Genomic DNA, 12199 nt, shown 5'->3' with positions numbered 1-12199 from the left:
TCGAGAATTAACCAGGGCTTGGCGTGGGTGGAGCAGGATGATTGAGGGAGTAGGTATTAAGAGCTGATGTTCCAGAGGTGATAGGGCCAGGTGCAGCAGGGCCTCACGGGCAGTAGGAGGGATTCTGGCGTCTACTCTGAATGGGATGGGGCGACGCAGAGGGTTCTGAGCAGAGGAGTCACGAGATCTGCCTTATATAGGAACAGAATCACTGTGGTTATGTGTTGAGATGAAGCAGCAGAGAGCAAAGGTGGAGGCACAGAGACGGATGAGGAGGTGACAGCATCATCGAGGTGAGAAGCGATGGTAACTTGGGCCTAGTGAAAGCAGTGGAGGTTGGAAGGTGGGGGATCCTGGATACAAGGGGAGCCATTAAAATTACTGGTAGCCGGGACGCCTGGGTGGCTCAGTCGGTTGGGCGCTTGCCTTAGGCATAGGTCATGATCCCGGGATCCTGGGATTGAGTCCCGCTTCGGGCCCCCTGCTCCGTGGGGAGCCTGCTTCTCCCTCTGCCTGTTGCTTCCCCTGCTTGTGCTCTTTCTCTCTCTCTGACAAATAAATAAATAAAATCTTAAAAAAAAAGATTTTTAACAGTGCTCTCTATACCCAACGTGGGGCTCAAACTCACGACCCTGAGCTCAAGAGTTAGCACCCCAGTTTTGGATGTTTTGAATTTGAGATGCCTATGAGATGCCAAGTGGAGATGTTGAGTAGAGATGGACGCACAAGTCGAATTCAGAGGAGGGGTCCATCCTGGGGGCGAGCAGGATGTAAATGGCATTCAACGTCACGTGACTGGAGGAGGTCACCAAGTGAGTGAGTGTGGAGAAAACAAGGGATCTGAACCCTGAACCATGGGCCCCTCTGATGTTTAGAGATAAGGAGGCAAGGTAGAGCCAGTGAAGAGGGTTGAGGAAAACCAGCAAGCCTGAGGCCAGGATGGCCAAGAGAAAAAAACACTTAATGGGGAGAGAGTGAGAGATGGTGTTCATTGCTCATCCAACTGGCCACAGAAACACTTCAGAAGAGTTCTCAGTACATAGTAAGCATCGGGGTCATGGGAGGTGGTATTGTATGGATCACACACACACACACACACACACACACACACACACACACACACACTGCATTAGTCCCATAGAGCAGAATTTTTCGTGATGATGAAATGTTGTCCACATGTGCGTCCCATACTTAGCACTTACCCACAGGTGGCTACTGAGCACTTGAACATGTGCCTAGTGAAGAAACTACACTATGGGGGCGCCCGGGTGGCGCAGTCGTTGAGCGTCTGCCTTCAGCTCAGGGCGTGATCCCGAGTTATAGGATCGAGCCCCACATCGGGCTCCTCCGCTAGGAGTCTGCTTCTCCCTCTCCCACTCCCCCTGCTTGTGTTCCCTCTCTCGCTGGCTGTCTCTATCTCTGTCAAATAAATAAATAAAATCTTAAAAAAATAAAAATAAAAGAAACTACACTATGGGAGGGGCCGAAACATGGTAGTGGAGTGAAACTCAATTCAAGCAAAATAAGACGCCGAAGTGTACTTCGTTCATATAAACGCCCCTAGCGGCACATTCAAGTCAAGTGAGGAACTCCACACCCCTTTCCCTAGTCTTCCCACCCCCCGACCTAAGCATCCCCTCCACACACAACCATGTGCCCTTAACTTGAAAAAGGAAGCCCTAATGTATTAATTAGGAACCAATTTAATTAAAATTAATTTAATATTAAATTTTTAACAGCCACATGTAGCTAGTGGCTAGTGTATTGGACAGAATGGATCTCGTCTCTCCCATGACCTAGTATAAATGTTCTCTTTTCAGATTATCAGCCCAATCATTATGTGTTTTAACCAGTTAATAAGTGAGTGGTACAGAAAGGCCCTTCGGTAGAGTTTCAAAAGTCAGGTGCTCGGGAGAGGACAATGAGTGAGCAAGCAAAGGCCAGAACCCTGAAGAAAGTAGGATAGACCTTCAGACACCCCAGGACTCAAATCTTGGTTCTGTCACTTAGCTGTGGGCCCCTAGCGAGTTCCTGAATCTCTCCAAGCCAGCTTCATTCTCTGAGATGAGGGGTGGTAACAGCCCTGATCTCCAGGGAGAAGTGGTTAACTCATTTGCAGGATCTGGTGCAAAATAAAAATGTGAGTATAAATGTTTGACAATTATTAAGAATTTCAAGAGGGCGCAAGTGGAGCCCTGAGCTAGGCGCGGGCCCTCATGAGCGTGCGGCTGCAAGGGGACACACACACACACACGTGAAGCTGTCCCTAGGGTCTGGGAAGGCTGCTGGGTAGTCCAAGTGTTGAAAATCGTCGTGGGCGCAGGGGCTGAGCCAGGACCAGAGTGTTCGCTGCTGCTGCTGGGCTGGCTGGGCTGAAGGCTGGGGCAGGAGAGCTTTCCTGGCATCCATTCTGGGTCTTCTCTCTTTCCGTGTCCTTAGGCTATTTTACAGCCAATTTGTTCTAGGCCTGTTTGTTGTCTGGGTCTGAAAGGACCACAGTCTAGCTCCTGGTAATTACCTCCATCAATGGCTGGCCAAGAGGCCTGATGGGCTCAGCCCTGCGGCTCATGGATCAGCAACAGGGTCTTAAGAGGCCAGAGGAAAGGAGGGAACTGGGGGGTTAGACTGAGTTCTGTGTCTTCCTGTTTTCTCATAAGCACCTTTTTAAAAAGATTTTATTTATCTGAGGGTGGAAGGAGACAGCACAAGCAGGGAGGAGGGGCAGAGGGAGAAGCAGACTCCCCGCTGAGCAGGGAGCCAGATGCAGGACTCAATCCCAGGACCCTGGGATCATGACCTGAGCCGAAGGCAGATGCTTCACTGACTGAGCCACCCAGGTGACCCCTCATAAGCACCTTTAAAGCCAAAAAGCAGCCCCATGAACCCCCAAACAGAGAACAGTGAGTCCTGGGGTAGGGACTTGTTCACTTACCTCTGGAGTAGAGCTTAGGCCAAGGGTACCTCGATGTGGCATCAATCTTGGAAACTATGCAGGTGTAAAGTGTAAAGTGTGACTCCCCTCCTCCCTTGGGAGCAGGAATCCATCAGGGGTGTGGCTGAGGGCAGGGCTGAGTGTGGGGGAGCTGGATTTGGCAGGGCTTGCTGAGCTGCGGGTGCTTTGCTCTATGGCTCTGACACCAGATACCCGGGCATCCCTGACCTGGGGAGGAGCTGCCAACACCAGGTCCAGAGGCCTACGGGTGGGTGTTGTGTCCCCGAGGCTTCTTCCCCCAAAGTTCATGGTCTTCTGGAGGAAGGAGAAGAGACAGGGGGAAGGAAAGGATCTCATGGGAGCCCTGGGCCACGTTGACAGCCCCTGACCTCATCCCGGATCCCAGGAGTTGTGTCGTGTTGTCCCCCCCACCTGCTGCAGAGCAGGACATTTGCTGCCCCGCCATTTGCATGTTTGCGTCCTTGGGCGAGTGATTCCATCTCACTGGGACTCCTTTTCTCACCAGTAAACTGGAGATGGAACATTACTGCTGCGATCATCAGAGGCTGCTGTGAGAGAAGGCTTGAAAGCTTCTAGCATAAGGTATTTGCCTGGCGTCGAATTCCTTCCCTCCACCTGTCCGTCTCCGGTATGATACCTGCCTGATGTCTCTGGTGAAGTACGATGTCTCTATTCTGACCGTGAACATAACAGATGTTATTGCTGGGCACCTGCTGTGCTGGGCAACATGAGAAGGATGAACCAAGTATAAAGACGTGGACTCCTACCTCTGAGAAAAGTACGACTGTGCTAGGCAAGACACAGGCAAGTACAAACTCCCAACTAAAGAAACTGATGTACCTCAGTGCCGAGTATCAGACATCCTAAGGACGATTGCCATTTAGAGGGAGAGCTTGGTGGGGCTGGAGGGCTTCTTGGAGGAAGTGGTAGACTCAGAAGTGCTGGTAGGATTTGCATGGCGGGGTGGGGGGGGGTTAGGTAGCACAGCTTCTGGTAGAGGGTCATCCAGGAACAGTGGCATGAGCCAATAATCGGGCAGGAGTGCCCACGATGCCCCCTGAGGGTTCTGAGTGCCATTGGGATGGAGCTCTGTGGTCATGGGTTCAATGGAGGGAGAGATCCGGAGAGCTGAGGAGGACCAGGTAGGAAACTGGAGGTGCCGTACCATGCTCCCAAGGGAAGCAGATCAAGGATTTTATTCTGAGGGTCGAATCTGGAGGCACAGGTGGTCAGAGTGAGGGAGTCCCATGATGAAGTATGGTGGGAGGGAGAGGGAAGGTAGAGGAGAAGCGTCTAAAGCAATCAGGGTGAGTGACAGGGGTGAACCAAAGTCCGGTCCAATACCCGGGCCTGGGTGATGGGAAGAGTCAAAGCATTTTTGAGATGGATGTGACCTTGGAAGACTGACTCTTGTGTAGATGTTTGAGAAACAGAACCCAACTCAAGGCCACCCAGCTAGCTAGGGGCAGAGTCAGGAAGTGAACTCACGTTAAAGGTTTAGTGCAAGGGGATGAGGAAAGAGTCAATTTGCCTCTGGAGTGATCAGGTTTGGGGCACACGGGGACATGTGAGCTGATGAACCAGAGGGCTGCTGAAAATGTGGGCCTGGCGCCCAGGAGGGTATCAGCTAGACGTGGGGGCATTCTCATCGTAGAACAGACGACATGGTTAGAACCCCAAGGGGCAGTGTGCTGAGCGAAAAGGCCAGAAGCCCAAAGACTGAAGCTTGAAGTCCAAGAACAGGATCCAGGAGGAAGAGTAGCCAGACAGGTGGAATGTGGCCCAGATGTGAATGTGGTGATCAAGAGAAAAGGTGTTGGTTAGTGCTGTCTAGGGGCTCGGACACTTGGCTCCGATCTCCCTGGCCCCACTGAAGCAGATGGCCGCAAACTCTTTGACCCCTCTCCCACTGAGACGCGGGTTCTTTGCTTCCCCCTCTAAATGTGTGTAGGCCCTGTGATGAATGTGCCCGGAGACTGGAATGGAAGTGCCGCCATGCCGGCTTCCTGGCCCAAGTCTCCAGACACTGGCAGCTCTGACTTTCTGCTCTGAGAACACTTGCTCTTGGAACACAGCCACCGTGTTGCAAAAAAGCCCCCCAGATCCTGCAGAATGGTCCAGGGGAGGAGGAATCAAAGCTCCTGGCTGGCAGCCTGTAGACTCACCAGCTGAGTGATGCCACCATCTTGAAGGAAGAGTCCAGTTGAGTTGCCCAGAGAGGTAAGCTGTCCCTGATGAGTTCTGCTCAGATCTGTGAGCAAAATAAAGACTATTCCTAACTTAAGTGTGGGGTGGTTTCTTACACAGCAATATCCTGTCTCCTCGGTGCACTTGGGTCTCTTCTCCAAGGGCAAGGTGAATGGTGGAGGGCCCATTGGAGCTTCCCTTTCCCACCAGCCTCCCTTTGCTTCTGTTCTGGTGGTCGGTGACCCGCATGGGGCTTAGGGCTCCATTTCGGTCAATGGCAAGGGTGGCCCAAGACCTCTATGGGGGTATCGGAGTGGTCACACAGAGAGGCTCACGGTGTCTCAACAAGGACAGAACAGAAAAGTCTCTGGCCTCTCAGTTACCCACTGGCAGCCCAAAGCCTGGCATCCGGTACCATAAACACACAGAAAAGACAACATCTGGTGAGCTCCTGCCGAGCCTGTTGGGATAAACTGGGGGATCTGGGCCTCAGCCGAACCAGGGGACAAATAGCCAAAGCATTTAAACAATTCGATGCCCACTTTCCTTTCCTGTACATTCGTTTATTTAAGAAAGTGTAGGAAATGAATAAAATGGTACCTAAAAAGTATCTACAATGAGATAAATTATTCCCAGTTAAGCACTGCAGATCCACACAAACCAGTCCTCTAACCTTGACCAAGGTTCCATTCCCAAGGGCGTGCTTCCCCCCTCCCCCCACTCCCGACTCTTCCTGAGACTTTCTCCTCCTGCACAAAGCGACCGTAGCATTAGAGCCCCGTCCTCCAGGAGCCGGGCTTCCGCACAAGCATCACGGTCGGGCGTGCAGGCAGCCCAGGCGTCCGCAGACCCAGCGGGAGGGCACACAGTCGGTGTCGGCAAATGTGTCCGAGTGGTTTCCAGTCACCCCGCCGACGTATTTTACCTCAGTGGGCTCTGGGCTTTAAAGAAAAGAGTCAGAGGCGTGTTGGGCTGGCACCTCCAGGGAGGCCTAGCTTCAGAAAACATTACATTCTCCTGGGGTCTCAGGAAGATAGCAACTGGGCCTGGAGTTTTGAGCTCTCGGTTAAAAGCAAATGGCCCCATGGGGCCCTTGTAAGTAAAGGCGGAGGGTGTGACGACAATGAGGCCAAGGGTGGCCCGCCACGCTCCTGGGCAGCGGGATACAGAGCGCCCAGGCCAGGGCTCCAGCGGTGATCTGAAGTCATGATACAATGTCAGCTGCGGGGGCGAGGGGGGGGGGAAGCCCCTTCATCAGGGGGTCGGGAGGCCGAAGGTAACTGGGCAGGGACCCACCTTTTTAAAAGGGAAAGGTGCCAGGGGCTGCACCCAGGGTGTCAGCCAAACAACCAACTCTTCCTTCTGGAAAGAGTTCAAGAGGCCTTGGAATACACTGCATCTAGGAGATCGCACAACTCCTTTTCATGGAAGCAAAGCAGCACACACGAGCAAGTCAGGCAGTGCACTTCCAGAATTCACCGAACACAACGAAGCGTGTTTATTTTTTAAAGGAGGTGTGGCCACAGAAACATTGACCTTTGGACCGTGCCCACAAGCCGAACGCAATCGCTCCCCTCCCAGATGAGAGCAGGGCCCACGGAGGCAAACGCTCTCGCTCCCGGGGGCTGGGCTGGTCGTTAGTATAAATGAGGGATGCGGGCCGTGTATGAGAAAAAACCTTCCTAAAACGCACACCAACCTCGGGGCCCGTCTTCTCCTTTGACAACAGACACAAACGGGTCCCAAACTTTCCCTTTCATTATAAACAAAGCAACCCCTGGGCGCGGAGGGGGGCACTGATGAGTGGCCACGGACACTCAGCCTCAGTGAGGGAGGCGAGAGGGAGTAGTGGGGACTGGGGTGAACTGGGGAACCAGGTGCCCCACCAGCTGCTGCCAGGTGACAGTGTGAGCCCAGCAACGGCCAGATCTGATCTGGATTTTTATGCAAAGATTGCATCATTTTAAATGTTAGTAACGACTTCTTCAAAAAGATTCTGCAGGCCAGACAAAACACACCTGAGGACTGGGTCGTTTCGTAGTCTCTCTTGCAGTGGTGGGACACTGTGATAGGTCCCCAAAGATGTCCATGTCCGAATCCCCCAGAACCTGAGGCTACGTTACCTTATGTGGCAAAAGGGACTTTTCCGTGTGATTAAAGATCTGGACGTGGGGAGATTTTCCTGGATTACCTGGGTGGGTGGGCTTCATAAGTGAAAGGCCCATATAAAGCAAAGAAGGAAGGAGGAGCATCAGTGTCCCCGAGCCAGCGTGGGCGCCACAGCGGGACCCGCCGTCGGAGGCATGGACTGCCAGCAGCCTCTAAAAGCTTGAAAGGGCAAGGAAACCAAGGTTCCCCTAAGACCTCCAGAAGAAGTGTAGCCTGCTGACTCCCTGATTTTAGCCCAGGAGCACCCACTTTGCCCTTCTGGTCTCCAGAACCGTAAGATAAGAAATCTATGTTGTGTTAAGCCGTCATGCTTGAGGTCACTGGTTACAGTAGCAACAAGGAGCTAATACGGTGGCCCTACTCTGGTGTATTTGTAGACATTGCTAGAGGTTGAAAATACTCTCTAAATTTCTCTTTCAATGCCAAAGTATTGCTGGAACAGGGACAGCCACACACAGCAATTCGAGGACATGTTTCTTACTTCTAGGACTCAAGTGAACGTGCAGTGGGATAACCTCACGCAAAGCAAGAGAGTCAGAAAGTCGCTTATCAATGCCCTCCAGCAGACAGACGCTGCGTTGGCTGGACAGACTGCAAGTCATTCCCACCTGCCGGGGGACTGGCACATGTTTATCTAGTGGTTGGGAGAAGTCAAAACCCAGCCATCCAACCAGTTTGTGCGAGTTGTCACCATGTCAGGTAAAAAGACCTATGTGGTTATGCATTCGACCTCTTAGACAGGACCACCAAATAAATAATCATAATAATAAGGCACATTGTCATTTTCATCCAGGGGGCTCCAGTGGGAGCAGGGACCTTGGATGGGCTCCGAGGGACTGGAATGGTTGCCCTGAAGAGGTCCAGATCCAGATCCAAATCCAGAGCTCATTGCCACCTCGTGCGTGGTGACTCACAGCTCTCCTCTCTCGTTATGGGCTGGTTTACAACCCACCCTGAGTTCAGAAGGCCGTGAACTGTGACGATTGTATCCGGGTCGGACTTCATCACTTTCAACATCCCATTATTGGAATGAGTCCACTTGGAAATCAGAGGTCGGCGGCATCCTAGAAAACCTCCTGCTGCTCCTTCCATAGAATTCCTCTTTAGGATTTCTGCCTGAGACCCCTAAAAGGGTGTCTTAGTGCCCTGCTTTAGGCAAAGTCTTTGGGATGGGTCCCCGTTACTCCCCGGGATCCTCTGGCTCATGGGTGTCCAGCAAGGGAATGTCTGTGTTCCCGTTGTTGGGGTGGGAGAAGGTATACGGTTCGCTCTCAGACTCAGCAGGGAAGGCAGGGGATGGCTCGTCTGTGCTCAGCTTTGCAGTCGGGGCCCTGGAGCATATGGGGGGTGGGGAAGGGGGGCAGTCCCCCGTGGGGCCCTGGAAGGGCCGGTAGGTGTCCACCTCTGGCTGCAGGAAGGAGCCGTTGGAATCCTGCAGCAGGTGCCCATACACCATGGTGTCATCGATGACAGCGTACACGTGGGAGTCACTGTCCTTTCGTCCTTTCTGAAACTTTTTTGGCTGCATCGGCATCTGGGTGTTGATGTTGCCATTGTAGATGCCTACAGGTGGGCCTTTGCTTTTCTTCTTTTTCCTACTGAGAGAATGAGAACCAGAGAAGAGTCAGGAAGAGCAGCATCTTAGCTGTGCTCCCCTTGCAGAGCCCTACTGGAACTGGGGCCCTTCGGGGTTCTCGCATGTCTCCTCCACGTCCCTCAAATCCCTTAGCCCTTGAAGCTGAAACTTCTGTCCTCTGGGAGCATGTAGGAGGGACCAGCTTCTGTCTCCAGGCTTCACAGCGGTCCCGGGAGCAGAGCGTGGTTTAGAGAGGGCCCGTTTAACACTGTCTGCTCTTGGATTTGCCTCAGTGGCCGCAGGGTATCCAGGGGTGGGAACAGCTGACAACCAGCCCCTCCTCGCTAGGAGAAAGGGTGGTGCCTCAGCCCAACCGCGTCCGGCGTGGTCATGCCTCGGCCAGCCCTCTAGGACGCGGTCTTTCCCGTAGCTAATGCTTCATCCCTCTTTTGCGTGGGGCTCTGACCATCTGGATTCTACATGACAGAGCAGAGGAGACTCGGGCTGCAAGGCTGCATCTTAGCTTCCAGCTGGAGTTGGGGACAGTGGGACTCAGGATTAGCAGAGGGATCCAGTCCCTTCAGCAGTAGCCTGCATAAGGGGACCAGCCTGCTTAAAGGGAAAGAGCTCAAAAGAAGACAACGTTCAGGCTGGGGCACGCCAGAGCGCCTGGATATCACCATTAACCTCTGCTTCCTAATGTTCTTTCGTACTTGGGTGTGGACGGGCATTAGCACTCTCCGCGCCGGAAAACAAAGCTTCGCCCTCCATCTCCACGAGCCAAGAGCGGGGGATGCTGGCTTTTTAGCTGACCGGGGATTCAAAGGGAGGACATTAGCTCAATTAACATAATGGGCGGAGGGCTCACTGACTGTGGACAGGCTCCCTGTCCTTTCCTGAGATAAAAATAATCTAGTACATTTAGCTTGTAACACTGAGTCTCTGGCTGGGAGGAGGGCTTCCAAAAGCTCCTGCCTGAAGCCCTGAGATACACGCCCCTCCTTTGTGCTCCACGGAGCCTTGACTGTCTCCCCCAGGGTTCTGCTCAGGCCAGAAGCGGGGCAGTTCAGAGACCCTCCGCCCGCCCAGTTCCCTCCTGATGAAGAAGCAGGGGCCCGGCAGAGACTGCACCCCAGACAAGAACGTTTCCTAGAGAAACCACAGAATGATCATTTGTTGAAAGAAGTCCTTTCCCCCTGTGTGGTAGCTGTACAACCCCATTTCACGGAGAAGAGGCTTTTCCCTGCATCTGCCGCGGGCAGCCCCTTCCTCATCGGTGGAGATGTTTCTAGACAGTTCCACCGTGGATCGGGAATTTCGGTGGTTTGCTCACGGCCCCAGTTAATAAAAAAAAAAAAATTCTCTTCAGCTTGTTGCAATGTTGAATTGCGTTAAGGAAAGCAATTTCCCTCTCCCTCCTGGCTTTAATCAGAACTACGCGCAGAACTGATAAAAATCTGGTGGCAGCGAGCGTCGTGTCTCAAAAGGTCAACGCTTTGCCTTCATAAAATAGCCGCCGTCATCCTGAGGGGGTGGAAGCTGAGGTGAGTCAGGTAACTGGGCCTTCCTTCCTCTCGCCCACGGGGCTTGTTTTTTGGTGCCTGTCTGGAGTCCAACAAACACGCACAAAAAGTTTAAGACACGGGAGGAGAGCCAGCTGGGGTGGCGTGGGTTCGCTCGCCACGTGACAGAGGACGCAGGCTCAGAGGCCTGGTGCGGCGGGGCTGACGGGAGCATTTTCCTGCCACGATCATGCCGTGATGACCACTGTCTGATGCGCAGACAGGAAATGATTCCCAGGGGGCTCGTGCTGAGACCACTGCGTGAAAACCGCAGGCCACCATATGTCACCAGCCGCGTCTTCTGCCCCCACCGCCCCCCTCCAAGCATAACCCACATCTGGCTGTATTTAACCCACATTGCTGTATTTAACAGCGATCCCTGGGAGAGAAATGGGAGGCAAGAAAAGTCAGTAATTAAGGACAGCTCTGGTCTGTGTGATCTAAGGAGGCGTCAGATCGGCTGAAGACAGTTTGAGAAATTCCACCTACTTCTTTTTCACAAAGCAAATGATGAGTCCGAGGGCAAACAGCAGCAAGGCGCCACCTCCCACGACCGCGATGATGATGACAGTCAGGTCTGTGAGCAGAGACACGAGGGAGAGGGATGAGGAGACGTGGGGACGGTGAGGCGGACGATGAACTGGGGCAGATGGTCTGCAGAGATGGCCGCCACCCCTCCCCTCCCTCCCCGTACACACATGCTGCTCCTCACAGCAAGAGGAGTCTATTTCCCTTCTTCTTGACTCTTCTTGACCTGCTGGTGCTGGGGCCTTTTAGAAGCCTGGCAACTTCTTGTACTTTCTGTCTGAGGGGCAGCCGGTCAGTCACCACATAGGAAGTCTGCCTATGCTGCGGCCGCCATGCTGTGAGGAAGCCCAAGCCAACCGTGTGGAGACTCCGCGAGGGAAACTGGCGGAAAGCACCACGGCAGCAGACGCCTGTCCCCCGGTGAACCATCCCCCACCCTCTAGCTGTTCGAGGTATCTGGAGGCAGCCCCAGGTATCCAAGAGCAGAGAAGAGCCATGCCACTGTGTCCTGTCCAAATTCCTGACCCACAGAATTGTGAGCAAAAAAAATGGTTCTTGGCTAAGCTACTGAATCTTGGCCTGTTTGTGAGGCAGTAACAGAGAACTAAAACCTACTGGAGGCCCTACCAGATCCCCTCCAAAGTCTATTGTGGGCCTACCCCAGGGTGTGTCCACCCAGGCGCCACAGCTCAGATGGGAGAGCAGGGCAGAGAGCTGTCGGGGAAAGCAGGAAGCAGAAGTCAGAAGTGAGGGCGCTAAGGACAGGGTCGTTTCATCTGTGCTGTCCTTTTCCTACAGTGGTACAAAGGACAAAGGAAGTAAATCAGACAGGGAACCCTGCACCAAACAGGAATTAGAAGTTCTTGTTTGTTCAACAAGAAAAAAAAAGGAGAAGTTACGAGAGAAATAGAAGTAAATGGGGCACCTAGTTGGCTCAGCTGGAGGAGCGTGTGGCTCTTGATCTCGGGGTCATGAGTTCAAGCCCCACAGTGGGTATAGAGATTGCTTAAATAAAGAAGTAAAACTTAAAAAAAAATAAGTAGAAATAAATGACAGGGGCGCCTGGGTGGCTCAGTCGTTAAGTATCTGCCTTTGGCTCAGGTCATGATCCCAGGGTCCTGGGATCGAGCCCCACATCAGGCTCCCTGCTCGGCGGGAAGCCTGCTTCTCCCTCTCCCGCTCCCCCTGCTTGTGTTCCCTCTCTCGCTGTGTCTCTATCAAATA

General features: G+C 53.1%; 1 protein-coding gene across 1 annotated transcript in view; it reads right to left on the bottom strand.

Annotated features, from left to right (window-relative positions):
• Nucleotides 1–6614: 6614 nt before the first annotated feature.
• CDCP1 (CUB domain containing protein 1) overlaps nucleotides 6615–12199 on the bottom strand; it is a 56382-nt gene continuing 50797 nt past the window's right edge. The window contains exons 8-9 of the mRNA XM_045778552.2: nucleotides 10937–11024; nucleotides 6615–8907 (exon numbers count right to left, since the gene is read on the bottom strand). Coding sequence (XP_045634508.1) covers nucleotides 8490–8907; nucleotides 10937–11024 — 506 coding nt within the window. The 3' untranslated portion in view covers nucleotides 6615–8489. The remainder of the gene's footprint in view (nucleotides 8908–10936; nucleotides 11025–12199) is intronic.

Source organism: Ursus americanus, chromosome 14, assembly GCF_024610735.1.
Source record: "Ursus americanus isolate L20-20 chromosome 14, mUrsAme1.1.p, whole genome shotgun sequence".
NCBI lineage: Eukaryota > Metazoa > Chordata > Mammalia > Carnivora > Ursidae > Ursus > Ursus americanus.
Note: the sequence above shows the minus strand (reverse complement) of the source record. Positions and strands in the feature narration are given on the sequence as shown.